This window comes from Eretmochelys imbricata, chromosome 19, assembly GCF_965152235.1.
Source record: "Eretmochelys imbricata isolate rEreImb1 chromosome 19, rEreImb1.hap1, whole genome shotgun sequence".
Taxonomy (NCBI): domain Eukaryota; kingdom Metazoa; phylum Chordata; order Testudines; family Cheloniidae; genus Eretmochelys; species Eretmochelys imbricata.
In genome coordinates this window covers 9,785,436-9,801,236 of record NC_135590.1, presented here as the reverse complement: position 1 = coordinate 9,801,236, position 15,801 = coordinate 9,785,436, and the positions used below count along the sequence as shown (strand labels likewise).

At 49.5% G+C, this 15,801-nt stretch overlaps 1 protein-coding gene and 1 long non-coding RNA gene across 2 annotated transcripts in view; one reads left to right on the top strand and one right to left on the bottom strand.

The window, feature by feature from the left end:
* Positions 1–1,826, top strand: part of CRYBG2 (crystallin beta-gamma domain containing 2) — a 32,099-nt gene extending 30,273 nt beyond the window's left edge. The window contains exons 20-22 of the mRNA XM_077838037.1: positions 362–520; positions 1,128–1,287; positions 1,738–1,826. Of these exons, the coding sequence (XP_077694163.1) occupies positions 362–520; positions 1,128–1,287; positions 1,738–1,826 (408 nt within the window). The remainder of the gene's footprint in view (positions 1–361; positions 521–1,127; positions 1,288–1,737) is intronic.
* Positions 1,827–7,087: 5,261 nt separating this feature from the next.
* LOC144277323 (uncharacterized) lies at positions 7,088–13,709 on the bottom strand. The gene is made up of 2 exons (XR_013348433.1): positions 13,517–13,709; positions 7,088–7,881 (listed from the first exon to the last, which is right to left on the bottom strand). It is a non-coding gene; the product is annotated as an uncharacterized LOC144277323 (long non-coding RNA).
* Positions 13,710–15,801: the final 2,092 nt, after the last annotated feature.

The window sequence follows — 15,801 nt, the reverse complement described above, 5'->3', positions numbered from 1 at the left end:
ATACACTTATTCTATATGGTGTATGCCATGGTCAGAACTTCATAGCAACTGCAGGAATAAAACTCAGCTCTTCCTGCTCCTAAAGCCAAGCACTTTCCCCCTCGAGCTAAAGGAGGATTTCCATTAGCTGTTAGTAGTATAGAGCTTATGACACATTTTGGAGCAGTTCTGATTCAATCCAGTAGAGGGCAGTGGTGCACAGGGCCACTAGCCGGCTTCTCCTTACACTAGCCAGCTCTTTATACTCACTTATGAACAGACCCAAGCCATGTAATTGCTGCTCTGTACCAGAAGGAGGGTGGCCATTGTGAGTGATGCTGTGAAATGGGGCAGCAGAAGCTCATGGTTTGTCTCCTTCCAGAGACGGATCTACTTCCGGATAAAAAACGCAGAGCTGCAGTTCTTCCTCTCTGTCCCAGATGACGTTGAGGACATGAAAGCAGGACGCGTGGTGGTCTCGGACCTGAGTGACCAGAGCAGCTCCATCTGGTACTACGAGGAGGGGCTCATCAAAAACCAGGTCAGGACTGGCCCCTGCGTGTGGGTGACTGGAGACTTGGGGGGGACTCATGGGGATGTCACCAGCCCTGGATTGCATGGGTCATAGGCTGCTTGAGATGGGCCCAAAGCAGAACCCCAGATCCACACCCCACGACCCAGGTTCAATCCCCAGGTTCAATCCCTGCTGCATGTGCCTACAGCTGTGAGTGGGTACCGTGGCAACCTTGTTAATCTCTCAACTATTCCCCCACCCGAACCGCCAGAGCTGGAGGGATTGTTTGGGGCTGGTCCCCCTGGATCATGGCTCCCCAGGGAGGTGTGTTGCAATGGATCCATGCCAGGCAGGACTCACACCTGCGTACTCAGTTTCTGGGGTTACTCCCCAGCCCATTGGGGTGCGGGGCAGCCAGCAGAGAGCAGTGTGTGCCACTGGAAAAAGGCTCCCCCAGCACTGACGTCCCCTCTTCATCGGTTCCTCACTTGATATCGCAGGGAGGAATGTCCCTGGCACTTTGCACTGGACTTTGCCTGTCCCTTACGGCCATGGCAAGTCTGAGCTTGGAAGGCCTGAGCTGGGCATGGGAGGTAGCAGAGGGGCTGACTGGTTTGGCTGTTGCTGGTTTCAGGTTGCCCCCACCATGAGCCTGCAGGTGATTGGTCTGGCCGGGAAAGGCGCCAAGGTGGTGCTGTGGGCTGAGAGCCGAGTTCCCCGCCAGACCTGGAGAATCGATTCTTTTGGGCGGATCTGTAGCCAGATGTTTGAGGACATGATCCTGGATGTGAAAGGTGAGGCTTGGGCCTGCCCACCATCTGAATTCAGGGGGGGAAGGAGGGCAGTTTCTCAGGTCCTCAATTCCACTCCCAAAATCTCTGGGCTTTGACTGTGGCAGAGACAGCCCTGCCCAATGGGGATGGATCATTTCAGTGCTACGAAGGTTTTTGGGTGGAAAATTGTTTCTTCGAAAGGCGGAGCAGAGCGGGAAAACCCGTGGCTTTTTACTTCCCCATTGGAGACTGGTCAGAGGAGAGGCTACATGGCCGAGTGGCAGAGCCCAAGGGGCAAAATAAGGGCACTAAGCTACCAAAGAGGTGATTTCTCAGCTCCTGTAAATAGTGACTAAAAGCACTGGGTCCTAGCTGGGAGATTGGCAGGGGGTGGAGGAGAGGGCGGGGAAGAGGGAGAGAGAAAATACCTCCTATCTTTTCCCCATCAGACTCTCCCCTCTCTCCATGCAGGGGGCAGATTGTATGACCGAGATCACGCCATCCTCTGGGACGTGGCTGAGGAAAGATCCACGCAGATCTGGGACATACAAGTGCTCTAAGAGCTTACATTCAGGCCTGGATCCTGTTGGAGGTGCCACCCAGTGCCCCCAGCTCTTCCCACGGTCTTTCTGGGTTATCAGGGTTCCTTGCAAACTGGTTCAGGGGTGCTGCTACCAGAAAGTATCCCCTGCCCTGGAATGGAGCCTGGACAGGCACATGTCTCTGCAGCCTCTCCTCTGCCCGCTGGCCATTCTAGGGTTGTGACTATTCCAGTTCAACCCTTCGTCAATTCCAGGGATTGCCTGGGAGTGGAGGTGGCACTGACTGTCCTGTTTCAGCATTCAGGGGCTCATCAGGACCTACCTGAACTATAGTGAATCACCTGTGAAGTGCCATGTGGTACCCGTGTGCACACGTGAGTGCCGTGCAATGGGCCATTTGGAGTCCTCAGGTGCCGAACCGGTTCTGGTGTGGCTGATTTGGGCTGTACACCAAAGACTGAAACACAGACTCCTGCCCTGTCATGGCTTCCTAAGCCCCTGTATTTATGTGTGTGTCAGATACGATCCCTTTTCTAACACCAGCTCTCCGACTGGGTGCTCGGTTTGTATCACCAGTCGCACGCTAACACACTCGTTGAGCTGGTCTCTGAGATGCTGCTCAATAGATGGACGTGAGACACTACGGCAAGGGTTCTCAAACTGGGGGTTATTACTTGGGGGGGTCGCGAGCTGTCAGCCTCCATCCCAAACCCCGCTTCGCCTTCAGCATTTATAATAGTGTTAAATATAAAAAGATGTGTTTTTTAATTTATAAGGGGGGTTGCACTCATATGCTAGCTGTGTGAAAGGGGTCACCAATACAAAAGTTTGAGAATCACTGCACGTGGGCCTTTCACACAAGGGAGGGATCATTGCACACACAACCAGCTGCACACCTTAACAACATGGGAGCAGCCGCCGCGCACGCCCTCTTGTGTCCAGAGTGGCAATTGCAGGGTACATCATTTGTTGCATTTCCAGCTAGCATCCATCACTGGGGAGTATTTCCTAGCTGAGCATCTTAAAGCACTTTATAAACATTAAAGAACTAAGCCTCACCATCCCCTATGGGGTTAGTAGCTCCCAATTTACATTTGGGGCAACTGAGCTGTACAGAGGTGAAATGTCTTCCCCAAGGTCCCACAACAGACAGAGCTAGGAATAAAAATCTGCTTTCCTGCTCCTATGCTGAGCACTAACCAGTGCTTCCAGGGTGCTGTTTATTAGCCTGCATGTGCTCTCCTCTGAACACTGTTTATTAAGTGTAGAGAATAAGCCCACCTGTCAATAAGGCGTCTGTGTGTCATATGAAGCTCTGAGGAAGTCTCAGATTTTGCCCAGGGTGACGCCTCTCTGTCCCATTCAGTAGTTCTGGCCGAGCCCCTTGAATGACCCTAGTCTCTTCAGTGACTTGGCTGTTGCCCAGCACTTGTTTAGTTGCCGACCCCACATCAGGTGATATTGACTCGCCCTCTAGCATGTCGCGTAGTAGAACCTCACAGCAGATCTCCGATGAAGCTTCGACCTCCAGCCCACAACAGGCTGCAGTGCAGTCTCCTTCACCGTCATTGCAGTAGCATCTTCATTCAGCTGGTCTGCACCGAAACCTGCATCACCAGCCTTAGACATTGAGCCTGACGGCTACAACCTTCACTGACTCCAACTTCAGTCTCCCTGGACCTGTGCAATTCCTGAATGTACTGTCCCAACTTCAGGTGCGGATCTGTGGCTTTCGCTGCTCAAGACTGCACTTGTATCATACAAACACACACTCTCCCTTTCATATACATTCATGCTCTGGGCCACACAAAGCACTAGAAAAGGCCCGCAGAGCACAATCCTGCAGTAACCAGGAGAGAGATGGACTGCATGGGGTGGGGGAGGGTCTTTTCCACCTTTAATTTCTATGCTTGTATAAAATTTCACTTTATCTATAACAATAATACTGATACCTAGCTCTTCTATAGTGCTTTTCATCAGTAGCTCTCAAAGCACTTTATAAAGGAGGTCAGTAGCAGTATCCCCATTTTACTTTACTATCAGAAACAGAGCAGACAAGCACGGTGGAAGGGAAAGTATTACACGCAGTCGCATGAGTACGTTTCCCCCCTGCCCCCAGAGATGGGTAGAGTTTATTCTTAGGGCAATGGATGCTTGTTGAGTTAATAAATAAACGCTCATTCTTGGGTTAGAAGAACACCGAAAAGAAAGCAGCAGCTTTTAAGACAAAGTGTAGGGCTACAATCCTGGATGGGCTGGGTTGTAGAATAATCCTCTCCTGCCCTGTTTTATTGTATTAATGCAGAATTCTCACCTCCATCATCAGCATTATTACCACTAGAGGTGAGCCAAATCCACCCTTCCTGACTCCTATTGGAGCTGGAGCTCTGGACTGTTCCACATCTGGACCCAGATCTGAATTTTGGGGCTGAATTCTGCTCTAGCTACACTCGTACATTTCCTGATCACTCTCCAAGCTAACCCGTTTTAGGACAGGTCTATTTGCAGAGTTGCACCAGTCTAAGTAAAGATGTGATTTTTAAACTGACTTCGTTCAAAGGCTGTGTGGACACTCATTTCGTTTTAACCAGGCCTCCTTTGGTTTAGCTTAAATCGATCGGGGTGAGATCAAAATAAGCCACTTGCCAACTGAAATAAGAGTGTCTTCACAGCCTTTTGCACCAGCTTCACAGTATCGGGGTAAAATCACAGCTGAAGTTAAAAGAAAAGGAGGACTTGTGGCACCTTAGAGACTAACAAATTTAGCTGAAGTTAAGGCACCTGGCTCGTGGAGACAAGCCCTTGATGTGTAGTTTCTTTATGGCTGCTGTACTCCCTTGTGACCTCTAGAGGCCACTCTTTGTTCACTCAGCATGTTGTGCAATAGTGCTGTGGATCTGGGGGGGCGACGGGAAAGAGGTGTGCACAGCACAGTGTGGGTGCTATGGGGCTGGGAAGGGAGTTTCATTTGTTAGCTGCAATATTGCCCCTGTGCAGTCCCTACGAGCCAGACCCTCAGCTGGTGTAAATCAGCGTAGCTCAGTACAGCTGTGCTGATTTACACCAGTCGAAGGTCTGGCCCTAAACTCTGAGGCATGTGAATGGACTTGAGTGCACAGCCCAGCACCAAGCTGAACAGCAGAAGCCATTTAAATCCCTGAGATGATGAGCTAACAGGTTCTTAAATGCCGGCTTCCCTGTTTCGCTGTAGATGGGTGGCCTCATCTTGCGAGGAGCTCGGACTCTCAACGGTCAGTGAGGTGATCCTGGGTCACTGTTCAGTCCCTAGCTTATGCTAGATTTCGAGTGAGCTGTGAATTGATTTTAATAGTTTGGAGACTCAACGGGTCATCAAGCTTCTGTCTGGTGTGCGGGCCTCAGCCCATCCTCTGCAAGTGCAAACACAGCGCCCCAGACACCTGGCATATGGTGAGGGGGGCCTCTCCTAACCACACGCCATATGCTAATACCAGAGGGATCCACATGATAGGAGGACCTAGGCAGATACAGCATCAGCCCAAACGCAGTGCTCCGGGCTCCTAGGGGCAGGGATCTTGGCCTCCTTGTGCACCCAAACCCGCAGCAACTAAACTGGGTGTGTGTGTGTGGAAATACTTTTAAAACATCCATGGTTGGTGTGGGGTAAAGTTGGCCTTGATGAATGGCTTGAGAACATTACCCTCCCCCCGCTCCACACACCCCCCCCCCGCCCCCCAGTGTGCTGAGCCCTGGGATGAGAGAGCCATTGTTACACTTTGCAGCCAGGAAACCCCAGTCTATTTTAGTGGCCTGAGGTCGCTCAAGCTGTGTTGCAACTTTTCACACACTGCTTGTATGCAGTCCTTACATAGGAAACGCTGTATTTAGGAGGGCAGTGGGTGTCAGCACCATCCTCTTGCAAACTAAAGATGAGCCCACGCTGCAGACGGCTGATGGAAAGCCAGGGCTGAACTGTTCTCACAGACAGGGGTGTTTGGAGCTGGGTTTGTTTCGGGCCCGCCTGTAAGGCAGGCAGCGTCCCATTCCATGTTTCTGCAGTCCAGGCAGGGATTTAGAGATGTTTTACGTACAAAACTTATACTGCTTTAATTAAACTACTGTACCTTGAAAGGCTCTCTTTTGGCCACGTCTAGGTGAGAAAGTTGTGCTGGTTTCCCTAAAGGTATGGGTTGAAACCGATTCGCTGAACTGGGACAGCCCCTGGGCGGACACACTTCTTCCACTGAAAAGTGTGGCTTGTTTTGGCTTAGCGTACATTGATTTGGAATCAAATTTAAGCTAAACCACAATACATCCTTCTTAAACCAGTTTAGCGAGGTACACACAGGGATGGAGGGAAGCAGATGAACTAAACATTAGGCAGAGTTGCCTAACAGATGAAAGCACAGGCCTTGGACAGAGGAGCTAGGGAGTATTAATGTGATACAGGTTGTGTGTAGACAAGCTTTGAATGTTTCCTTAGCCCACCGGTCCAACGTCCCTTTCCCCTCTCATGTGATCTTTAGTCTAAGTTGCTTTTTCAGTGTTCTCTATTCCAAAGGGCCGGGAGAGGAGCAACAATGTGCCGAGCCCTGGTCTTCACATAAGGGCACACAAGTTTAACTAAAGGTGTGATTTTAAACCAGTTTAGTTACATGAGTACAAGCCCTGTGTGGATAATTCATTTAAGTCTGGCTTGTATTGCTCTAGCATGCATCAGTAAAGGTACAGGTGTAAATAAGCCGCTCCACCCAGCTTTAAACTGATATGTATGGCCGTATAAGGGGTTGTCTGTGCTTAACTAGCTTGGTTTTGAAACTGATTTTAAGTAGATTGGCGCAAGGTTATGTGTAGATAAGGTTTTAGCCTCTCTGTCTGGGTTTGCACTGTCACCATGTCCAGAGGGTATTTATGTGAGGGTGAAATGGGCAACTGAAGAACGCTCAGGCCAAATTCATACCTGCTGTAATTTCACTGAACTCAGAGTGACCTCAGCTACATCTCTGGCCCTGTGTGTCTAGAGCAGTGGTTTTCAAACTGGGGTACACAGACTCCTAGGGGTACACGAGCTCTCGTCAGGGGGTATGTGAGAAAAAACCTGTAATGGTGGACAATGCATTTTATTTCGTAAGATTTAGCAATCTAACCATAGGAATAGTACGACCCTATCTCAGGTGGGGGTATGTGGGGTATGACATTATTTGGAAAGGGGAACTCAGCCTAAAAGTTTAAAAACAACTGGTCTAGAGGAATTTGATTCAGCTTTGATTCAAAAGAAGATGATGACACACACTCGGCAGTAAGAAAGCTTGTCTTTCATTTTATTAGGTTGAGCTGGCTGCCACTCTGCAGGGATCAGAAAGACCCCAAAGCATTTATATTCACATTAATTTCTCAAAGCATCAGAACATGTCTTCATGGAATGGGGATTGCTGCCCACTGCTGGGTGGGATGTCTCAGCACCAGGAGTTGATCTCTGTCTTCCAGTGGCTAGTCCTCGGGAACTTCAGATTAGTGCAATACATACACAAGCATGCAACAAAACACTCTTGTTGCAATTTCTGTCTCTTTGGAGAGGCCCATTCTGCACAGGAGCTGGTCAATCAATGGCAAGGCTCCTCAGGTGTTGCGGTGAGACATGCATCTGCCTATCCAATGCGATTCTAATGGGAAGCTCCATGCAAAGCTGGACTCTGCTGCTGGGATTCCATTGCAGTTGGTGGAATGAATGGCTCTGATGGGAAACAAGGAAAGAAGCCGATGGCTGCGAAGAAAAGGGCGCAGTGGGTGTGTTGCGGGAAGACTTCAGCTGGAGCCATAATGCTGGCTGGGTTACGCGGATTGGCAGGCTGCAGCAGGGTTGGCAGGCTCAGCAGAGATTGGCAGGCTCAGCAGAGAGGCTGAGATAGTGGCAGGCAGAAGGCAGCGTTGACATCTCTCTGGGGAGTGAAGTGCAGGGGGCTCATTTTGCTTGGAGGAGGTAAACTGCTGCCAAGGCAGACACCAGCAAAAGAGAAGGTGGCACACAGCAGGGTGTGCCCAGGCTGTGTCTGGGCTTTTCGTGGTTCGGTTTACTTGTCACAGTGGGTGTTTCCTGGAAGAGCAATCAGAAAGGCTATTAGAGTAAGGCAGTGGCCCTGTGTCATTCCCAGGCAGTCCCATGCTGAATAGCTGTGAGGATACTGGGCCTTCCTCATTCAGATCAAGATATTGTGACAAAGCTCTGTCCTTGCCTCCATGGGTCCCGCATTTCCTGGAGGATTTTGCTAGCCTCAGAGGCTCACTGTGACCCTCCACATAGCCCTTCTCTCTCTAGAGACAAGGGTCACAGTCTACTGAGCCATTTTCATCATAAGCCAGTGAGGGAGGTGAGGAGAAGTTATCCTTCCTTGCACAGTTTCTGTTGTCTCCCAGTCTCAGTGATTAATCAGGGGGCAAAGGTCGGGGGGGGAGCCCGGGCCCACCCTCTACTCCGGGCTCCAGCCCAGGGACCCTAATAGCATCAACTATGGTAGCTGACCTTTTAGAAACATGACATGTACAATTCCCCCACAGCAGCCCTCACTTCCTCAAGCTCCGCTTCACCCTTACCTCAGGGTCTCCTTCCTTGTGCCTGATATGGTGTGTACTACTCAGCCTCTCCAACAGCACAACTTCCTCCCACAGCTCCTGGCATGCACACCCACCTGACTAACTGGGAGGCTTTTAACTAGTTTCAGCCAGCCCCTGATTGGCTTCAGCTGTCCCAATCAACGTAGCCTTCTCCCTGCCTTCTGGAAAGTTCTTCATTGGCCCCAGGTGTCTTAATTGACCTGGAGCAGCTGCCATTTCACTTATCCTGGTACCATGGATTTGTTTAGCCTGGAGCTAATATATCTATCTCCCACTACTTTTCCATAGCCATCTGGCCTTGCCCCGTCACAATATGAATGTGGGATTTGCCATAATGGCTCTAACCGATTGGTCCTCATAACCCAGTATCCCGCCTCTGGCCCTGAGCAGTGCCTGACACTTCAGAGAAAGGGATAAAGAACCTTAACAAACCTGAGCAATTGTGCAATGCTGCATAGGCAGTGGTGGGAGCTCCTTCCTGACCCCACCGGGCAACCAGCTTACATCTTGAAGCATGAGTCTCGTTTATCCTGATCTCACCTTGCACGTGTTATTAATGGTCATAACAGCATCCGTACCATTTTATAAGCCAGCCTCAGGTTGTGACTCTGGGACGTCATGTAGCAGAGACATACAGTTCCCTTGGTGAGGGATGTAGTCTGGGGCTGTGGGCAGAGTACCACCGTTCTCAGGTCCCACCCTACCCTAAGGGACAGTGTTAAAGAATCCTCAGTATCTTCCTCTCCTCATTCTGCTGCTTTACAATCTGTAAGCAATCAGTCCTCACCATAGGTACATAAGTGTCATTATCTCTGTTTCACAGAGGATGGAATTAAGGCACACAGGGGAAGTGACATTCTCAATGCTACCAAGTGTCTGTGAGGGGCTCAGAACTCCCCCCATTCTAGCCATGTGCTCAGTCTAAGCCATGCTGCCTAGACCCACCCTGCTCTCTCTGCGGCTAGAACGTGTCCCAGCAGAATTCTAGTTGGGCCAGTTTGGCTCGAGAAGCGTCCTCTGTCCCAACCAGCAGAGCAGATATCTTGCTGAGGACCTGCCAGCCTCCCACACTGTGCAGCCAAGACCTCAAGGCTGTGGTTTCCAGTGCATAAAACAATTCCAGCCCTGAAACCAGCTTCCTGTTATGTAGCAGTTCTCCTTTTGCACACCCACAGTGCACCTGACTGCAGAGGAAATCCAGAGAGAAGCAAGAGAGGTCATCAACAGACAGAGAAGAGCAAACTAGAGAAAGGAGAAATAGGAGAGACCTGCTGGATCACTCAGGAGTTTTGCCCCATCTACTCTGCAGCGATTCGGTTGTAGGAACTTCTACCACTTCCCTGTCAGACCAGCCCACTACATGGGAGCCTCGCTTATCTTTTCTGAGCCAGTTTCTCCTTTTTGTTACGTTGTTGTAAACCTGGAGCAAGTCATTGGGCACCCTCTCTGGAGCCCCTCTAGATTTGCACCAATGCAACTGGAAAATAATTTAGTTCTTTCTTCATTTTGTCCCATTATTTGTATGTATTATTCTCTGTAGGTTCTTATTCCATGCATGCCTGAGCGCCTCCTAGCAGTACAGTGAGTGACATGATTACCATCTGTCACGTGGTGTTTGTTCTCGTATCTTGTCTAGCGAAACACTCTTGGAAAGTCGGGGGGGGCAGTGGACGAGGAACCCATGTACCTGCCACCCAGAGGTCAGGGGGAACTCCGGCAACAGCAATGGCTGTGGAACTAGACCATGACATGGGAAGAGACCCAGTGATCATAAAAAAGCAGGGCAGGAAGTGACCTTAGGAGGCCATCTAGTTCAGCTCCCCCTGCTCCCACCTCACTGAGGCAGGCTGGGAATGATGAGCTCAGCTGCAGGGAAAATATCACACCGAGAGGAACCCGAGCACGGGGAAAACAGTGGGAAAGGAAGGGCCTGCTTTTTCCAAGGAGGAACATCAAAACTACCTGACTCTATCAGACTAGGGGCAATTTAGCCAAGGCTCTAACAGCGGCCAGTCCCAGCTGCTTCAGAGGAAGGTGCAAGAAACCCTGCCGTAGGCAGGTCGTCCATAGAGAAAGTTTCTTCTGAACCCCCATTAGTTAATGGTTGACTTATGTCCTGAAGCATGAATTCTATTTCTCTTAGGTACTCATCTGGTCCCACTACTGGAGAGCCTAGCACAGGGGTGGGCAAACTTTTTGGCCTGAGGGCCACATCGAGGAATAGAAATTGTGTGGCACAAAATTGGGGTTGAGATGCGGGAGGGGGTGTGGGCTCTGGGGTGAGGCTGGGGATGAGGAGTTTGGGGTGTAGGAGGGTGCTCCGGGCTGGAACTGAGGGGTTCGGAGGACGGGAGGGAGATCATGGCTGAGGCAGGGGTGCAGGAAGGGGTGCAGGTTCCGGCTGGGGGTTTGGAGAGCGGGAGGGGGATCACAGCTGGGGCAGGGGGTTGGGGAGAGGCTCAAGGGTTGCAGGCTCCGAGCAGCGCTTAGCTCACGCGGCTCCCGGAATCAGTGCCATGTCCCTTCTCTGGCTACCATTGGAGTGCACAGGAGCCGGAGCGGGACCATTCCGCGGCTTCCAGGAGCCACGTGCGGCCCCCGACCCAGTGCCCCGGCTGGAGTGGGACTGAGCTGCATGATGCAGCCCCTGACCCAGCGCCCCGACCAGAGTGGGGCAGAGCCGCGTGGTCCGGCCCCCAACCCAACTGTCACGAAGTCCCCGGGCGATGCTCTGGAACTGCTCCCCAGGAAGCCAGTCAGGACTCTGGGGAAGTCTCCTTTCTGTGAGCAGCCTGTCTTCAGGACACACAGCTCACACAGCTTCCACCTTCCTGGGTCTGACCTCGGAGCATTCGGCATCCTCTGCCCCTCCGTGTGCTTCCCACAGCGAGTCCGCCCAGGCGGGCTCCTGGGGAAGCTAGAGGATCCTGCACCCCAACTCCGCAGTCAGACATGACTCTCAGCCAGCCAGTAAAACAGAGGTTTATTAGACGACAGGAACATGGTCTAAAACAGAGCTTGTAGGTGCAGAGAACAGGACCCCTCAGCTGGGTCCATTTTGGGGGGCAGTGAGCCAGACAACCACGTCTGCACTTCACTCCATGTCCCCAGCCAGCCCCAAACTGACTCACTCTCCAGCCCCCCCTCCTCTGGGCTTTGTCCCTTTCCCGGGCCAGGAGGGCACCTGATTCCTTTGTTTCCCAACCCTTTAGCTCTCACCTTGCAGGAGGAAAGAGCCAGGCCATCAGTTGCCAGGAAACAGGGTGTTGGGCATTCTCTGTGTCCAGATCCCTGCACAAACCTGCCCTCTAGGGCTCTGCAACGATCATACACCCTTATCCCACCACCTAGATACTTAAGAACTGCATAGGGGAAACTGAGGCACCCCTACACTATTCAGAGGAAACATTAAGAACAGTCCCGCTTCGTCACACCAACGCCCCAGCTGGAGTGCTGGAGCAGGGCCGAGCCGCATGCTGTGGCTTGCGAGCTGTAGTTTGCCCTCCCCGACCTACTTGGATAGACAATAAGACTCCAATCCCGCAATTTTCAAAGGGTGGGTGGAGGCTTGCACCCGCACTGAGTACTGGAGGGATGGCTCAGTGGTTTGAGCATTGGCCTGCTAAACCCAGGGTTATGAATTCAATCCTTGCGGGGGCCATGTAGGGATCTGAGGCAAAAATTGAGGATTGGTCCTGCTTTGAGCAGGGGGTTGGACAAGATGATCTCCTGAGGTCCTTTCCAACTCTGATATTCCATGAAGTCAGCGGGGCTCTGGGAGGCTGCAGGGATCTGTCAACGTGCAAAAAATTACAGGATTGGGGGGGTGCCTTAGACGAAATGAGCAGCTGAGCCCAAATCCGTATTATTATTTTTGATTAGTCACTGTCTACACCCACAAATACAGGGATTTGCATTGCAGCCTGTTGATTTATTCAGTTTATCCACTGCCTAGTCACCCCTCTAGGCACCTCTCAGCATTTTAAACTGATCGTTAAATATCTCACATGGAGCCATACAGTATTTCATTTGAAATTTCCACTAATTCAAATACCATTGAGAGATTCTCCCACCAAAGAAAAACACCGATCCTTTTATTCAGCTGTAACATGAGCCCCTGCTCAGCCCCTCTGCCTATAAACCCCCAACCTCCTTAACAGCCTACCAGAAGACATGGGCTTCACTACATGCCTGAAAAATTAATAGATCCGGGCTCTGGGAGGTCACAGTTTAACTTAGTTACGAATGATCTGGAGAAGGGGTTGAGCAAGGAGGTGGCAAAATTGATGGGTGACATGGAGGGTGGGCCACCCTATCTCTAGAAAGATACGTGAACAGAGTGGGTCTAGAGACCGGAGACAAAAATTACTTAGATGGCTGGAAAGACCTCCCTCCTTGTGAGGAGAGATTGAAAGGCCTAGGATTGTTTAGTTTACAGATGCAGGGGGCCGGCAAAGGGAGAGATTGGGGATTGATATGGGGATAAAAGCACCTCACTGGGGTGTTGTGAGGATAAATACGTTAAAGATGATGACAGGTTTCAGAGTAGCAGCCGTGTTAGTCTGTATTCGCAAAAAGAAAAGGAGGACTTGTGGCACCTTAGAGACTAACAAATTTATCTGAGCATAAGCTTTCGTGAGCTACAGCTCATTTCATCGGATGATTCATCGGATGATTCACTTCAAAGATGATGAGACACTCAGATGCTACGGTAATGAGGGACAGAGACATACCATAGATAGATGATTATTTGTACCGCACCTAGCACAATGGGCAAAGCATTAAGTGCTGTGGTAAGACAAATAATAAGTAACATCTATGGGTGGGGTTGGAAGGAGAGAAATTAAGATATAAACAATACTGGTAAATAACATGTCTTTTTAAAACTCATGTGATGCTCATATACTATGGGGGTGAGCCTGGTGTAAAAACCAGATTGAATTAGATTAAGGTAAAACACAGATTAAAAAGATAAAATAAAATAGGATGACAGAGACAAATGGACACGGGTCAGTTGCCCCAGCACCAAGCCCCATTTAGCTGATCAGGGCTCAGCTGACCCAATTGTGGTTTTGGTGGAATTTGGTCTCCACCTGAACCATTTGGGCTGGTCTTACCGTTTCAGCAGAGGTTAAAGTCATCAAGAGAAGAGCAGTGACAAGCAGGACAGTCTTCATGTTAAACCTCTATGAGTGAGATGCAACGTGTGCAAGGAAGCGTCCTCTTCTGCCCACACCAGAACAGAAACAGAAGCTTTAAGTTTGCCTGTTGAGAAGCAGAGAGCTCTCACCAATCAAACCCCTTGCAGCCTCCCTGACATGCCTTACTTGGGCTGCTGTTCAGAGTGGATTTACCATTACAATGAAGTTGCTCTTAAAATTTAAAACATTTATTTTCTGATCATGACACCCCCAATATCCCCCCCTTCCCAAAACCAGGATAGTAGCATTAATAAAATCACAGCTTCTCAGCATGGGCAATTCATCAACCAAAATTAAAACTAGCCATGGGGTTCATGTACCAGTGGCTCAAGCGGACATTCCGAACTTGCACATCTGGATTTGGAGAGGCGACTGGCAGCTAGTTGGGTTTGTTTCTGTGGAGCATGGTGGTGGTGCTTATCAGGGGGCTGGTTAAGAGGCTTTGGGCATCTGGAGGGCTTGGGTTGACTCTCTTGCAGATATGCCAAACCCTTGAAAAAACGGCAGAAATTGGGCTTGTTTTTGGCTTAATTGGCTTGTGAGTTGCTTGTTGGCTAGTTTTCGGCTTGTAGCTTTTTGCTTGTTTGGCCTGTAGCTTGTTGTAGCATGTTGTAGCTTGTTGCTTCTTTTTTCTGATCGGCTCCCAGCAAGCAGAGGCAAGGGACGGCAAGCCAGGGATAAGGGGGGAAGAGAGTTGGGGTGCACAGTGGGCCCACCACAGTCCCAGATTGCACGCTGCGGGGATCTAGACACATAGAGTGTTGGGGTTCTTAGGGATTGGCTTGTTTTGGCCTTGTTTTGAAATGGGATTAGCTTGATTTTTGGCTTATTATGAAAGTCAGGGTGCTTATTTACTGCATGAAAGTTGGTAACTGTGTTCTCTTGATACTGCAAGAAGGAGCAACAGAAGAGTTTCGCATCTGGGACGGGGGTTCTGCAGGAATCCCAGATCACAAGGCTCTTCAGGCCAGTTTGTCAGTCTTTTCTTTTCCCTACATTTCAGGAAGTGCATGGCTCCCAAAGCACAGGGCCACACGGGGCTGACAATGGCTTGGAGAGGATGGGGGTGAATCTATACTTAAGTGTTGATTCCCCCACTCTCATGCTCAAATTTTTCTAGAAACCTCAAAACATTCAAAACTGCCACCTATCTCCTAGGCCTCAGGTGACAAAATCAGAGTTTTGCCGTTTTCTCCTAAAATCATAAATCAGCTCAGGCTCACTGGGATGTTTGCAAACATCAGCCAAACTTTCAGCTAAACTGGCCTGAATTTCCGGTTTGTTAACTAAGCCTCTTATTCTTCAACTGAAAAGTAGAAATAGATTCAACTGGAAAATTCAGATCTAAACTGCGAGCCCACAACGTTCAGTGGTGCTTTGATCTGGGGTGAGGGATAGTTCAGCCCCATCTCTCTTAAAAACATTTAAAAGTATATTTTGAAGCTTGCTCATGATGAAAAGCATTTCCTAACTCATGAATTTGGACTGTTGTACTGAGCTACAGATACCACGGGAAGGAGCATCATTATCTAGAAAGATGATAGATGAGATTAGACAGAGCATAATAACATTTCCTTTTAAATGTCAGTAATATCTATTCAAAGCCAATAAGCTTCATCCTGAGTTTACACCAGTTTCACCAGTTTTACACCAGGGTAACTCCACTGACTTAGATGGATTTACTCCCAATTCACACTTGTCCAAGAAAGAAGAATTAGGCCCAGCCTGTTTTGTGCCTTTTTAAGGCAGCTTGAAAAAAGTAATTGACCAAAATATTTCAGATAAAACGCACCCACTGGATTTCTTTGTGCGTATGAAATGTATCAGATTCTGGAAAGGGAAAGATTTAACATACAATATCTGAAAGAAACAGAAAATGCAGAAGCTTGTGCTTTAGCTCTTTTAGATCTTTGTTGACGGTTTCCGTCAGCAGAAGAGTTGAAATGAAAGTCTGTTGGTGGAGGTTACCAGACCGTGAAAGGGTAATTCTCAGCACATGTTTCAAATTCAGCAGGCCAGATCCTGAGCTGTTGTCAATTGTTGGCATAGCTTCAATGGAAGATCTTTTCCCAAAAAATACGTCAGAGAAGTGTTCCCCAGAAATGGCATGATGACAACCAAACAGCTGTCTTGGATATTTCAAAGATTTTGTTTATAGAAAAAAGAAAAGGAGCACTTGTGGCACCTTAGAGACTAACAAA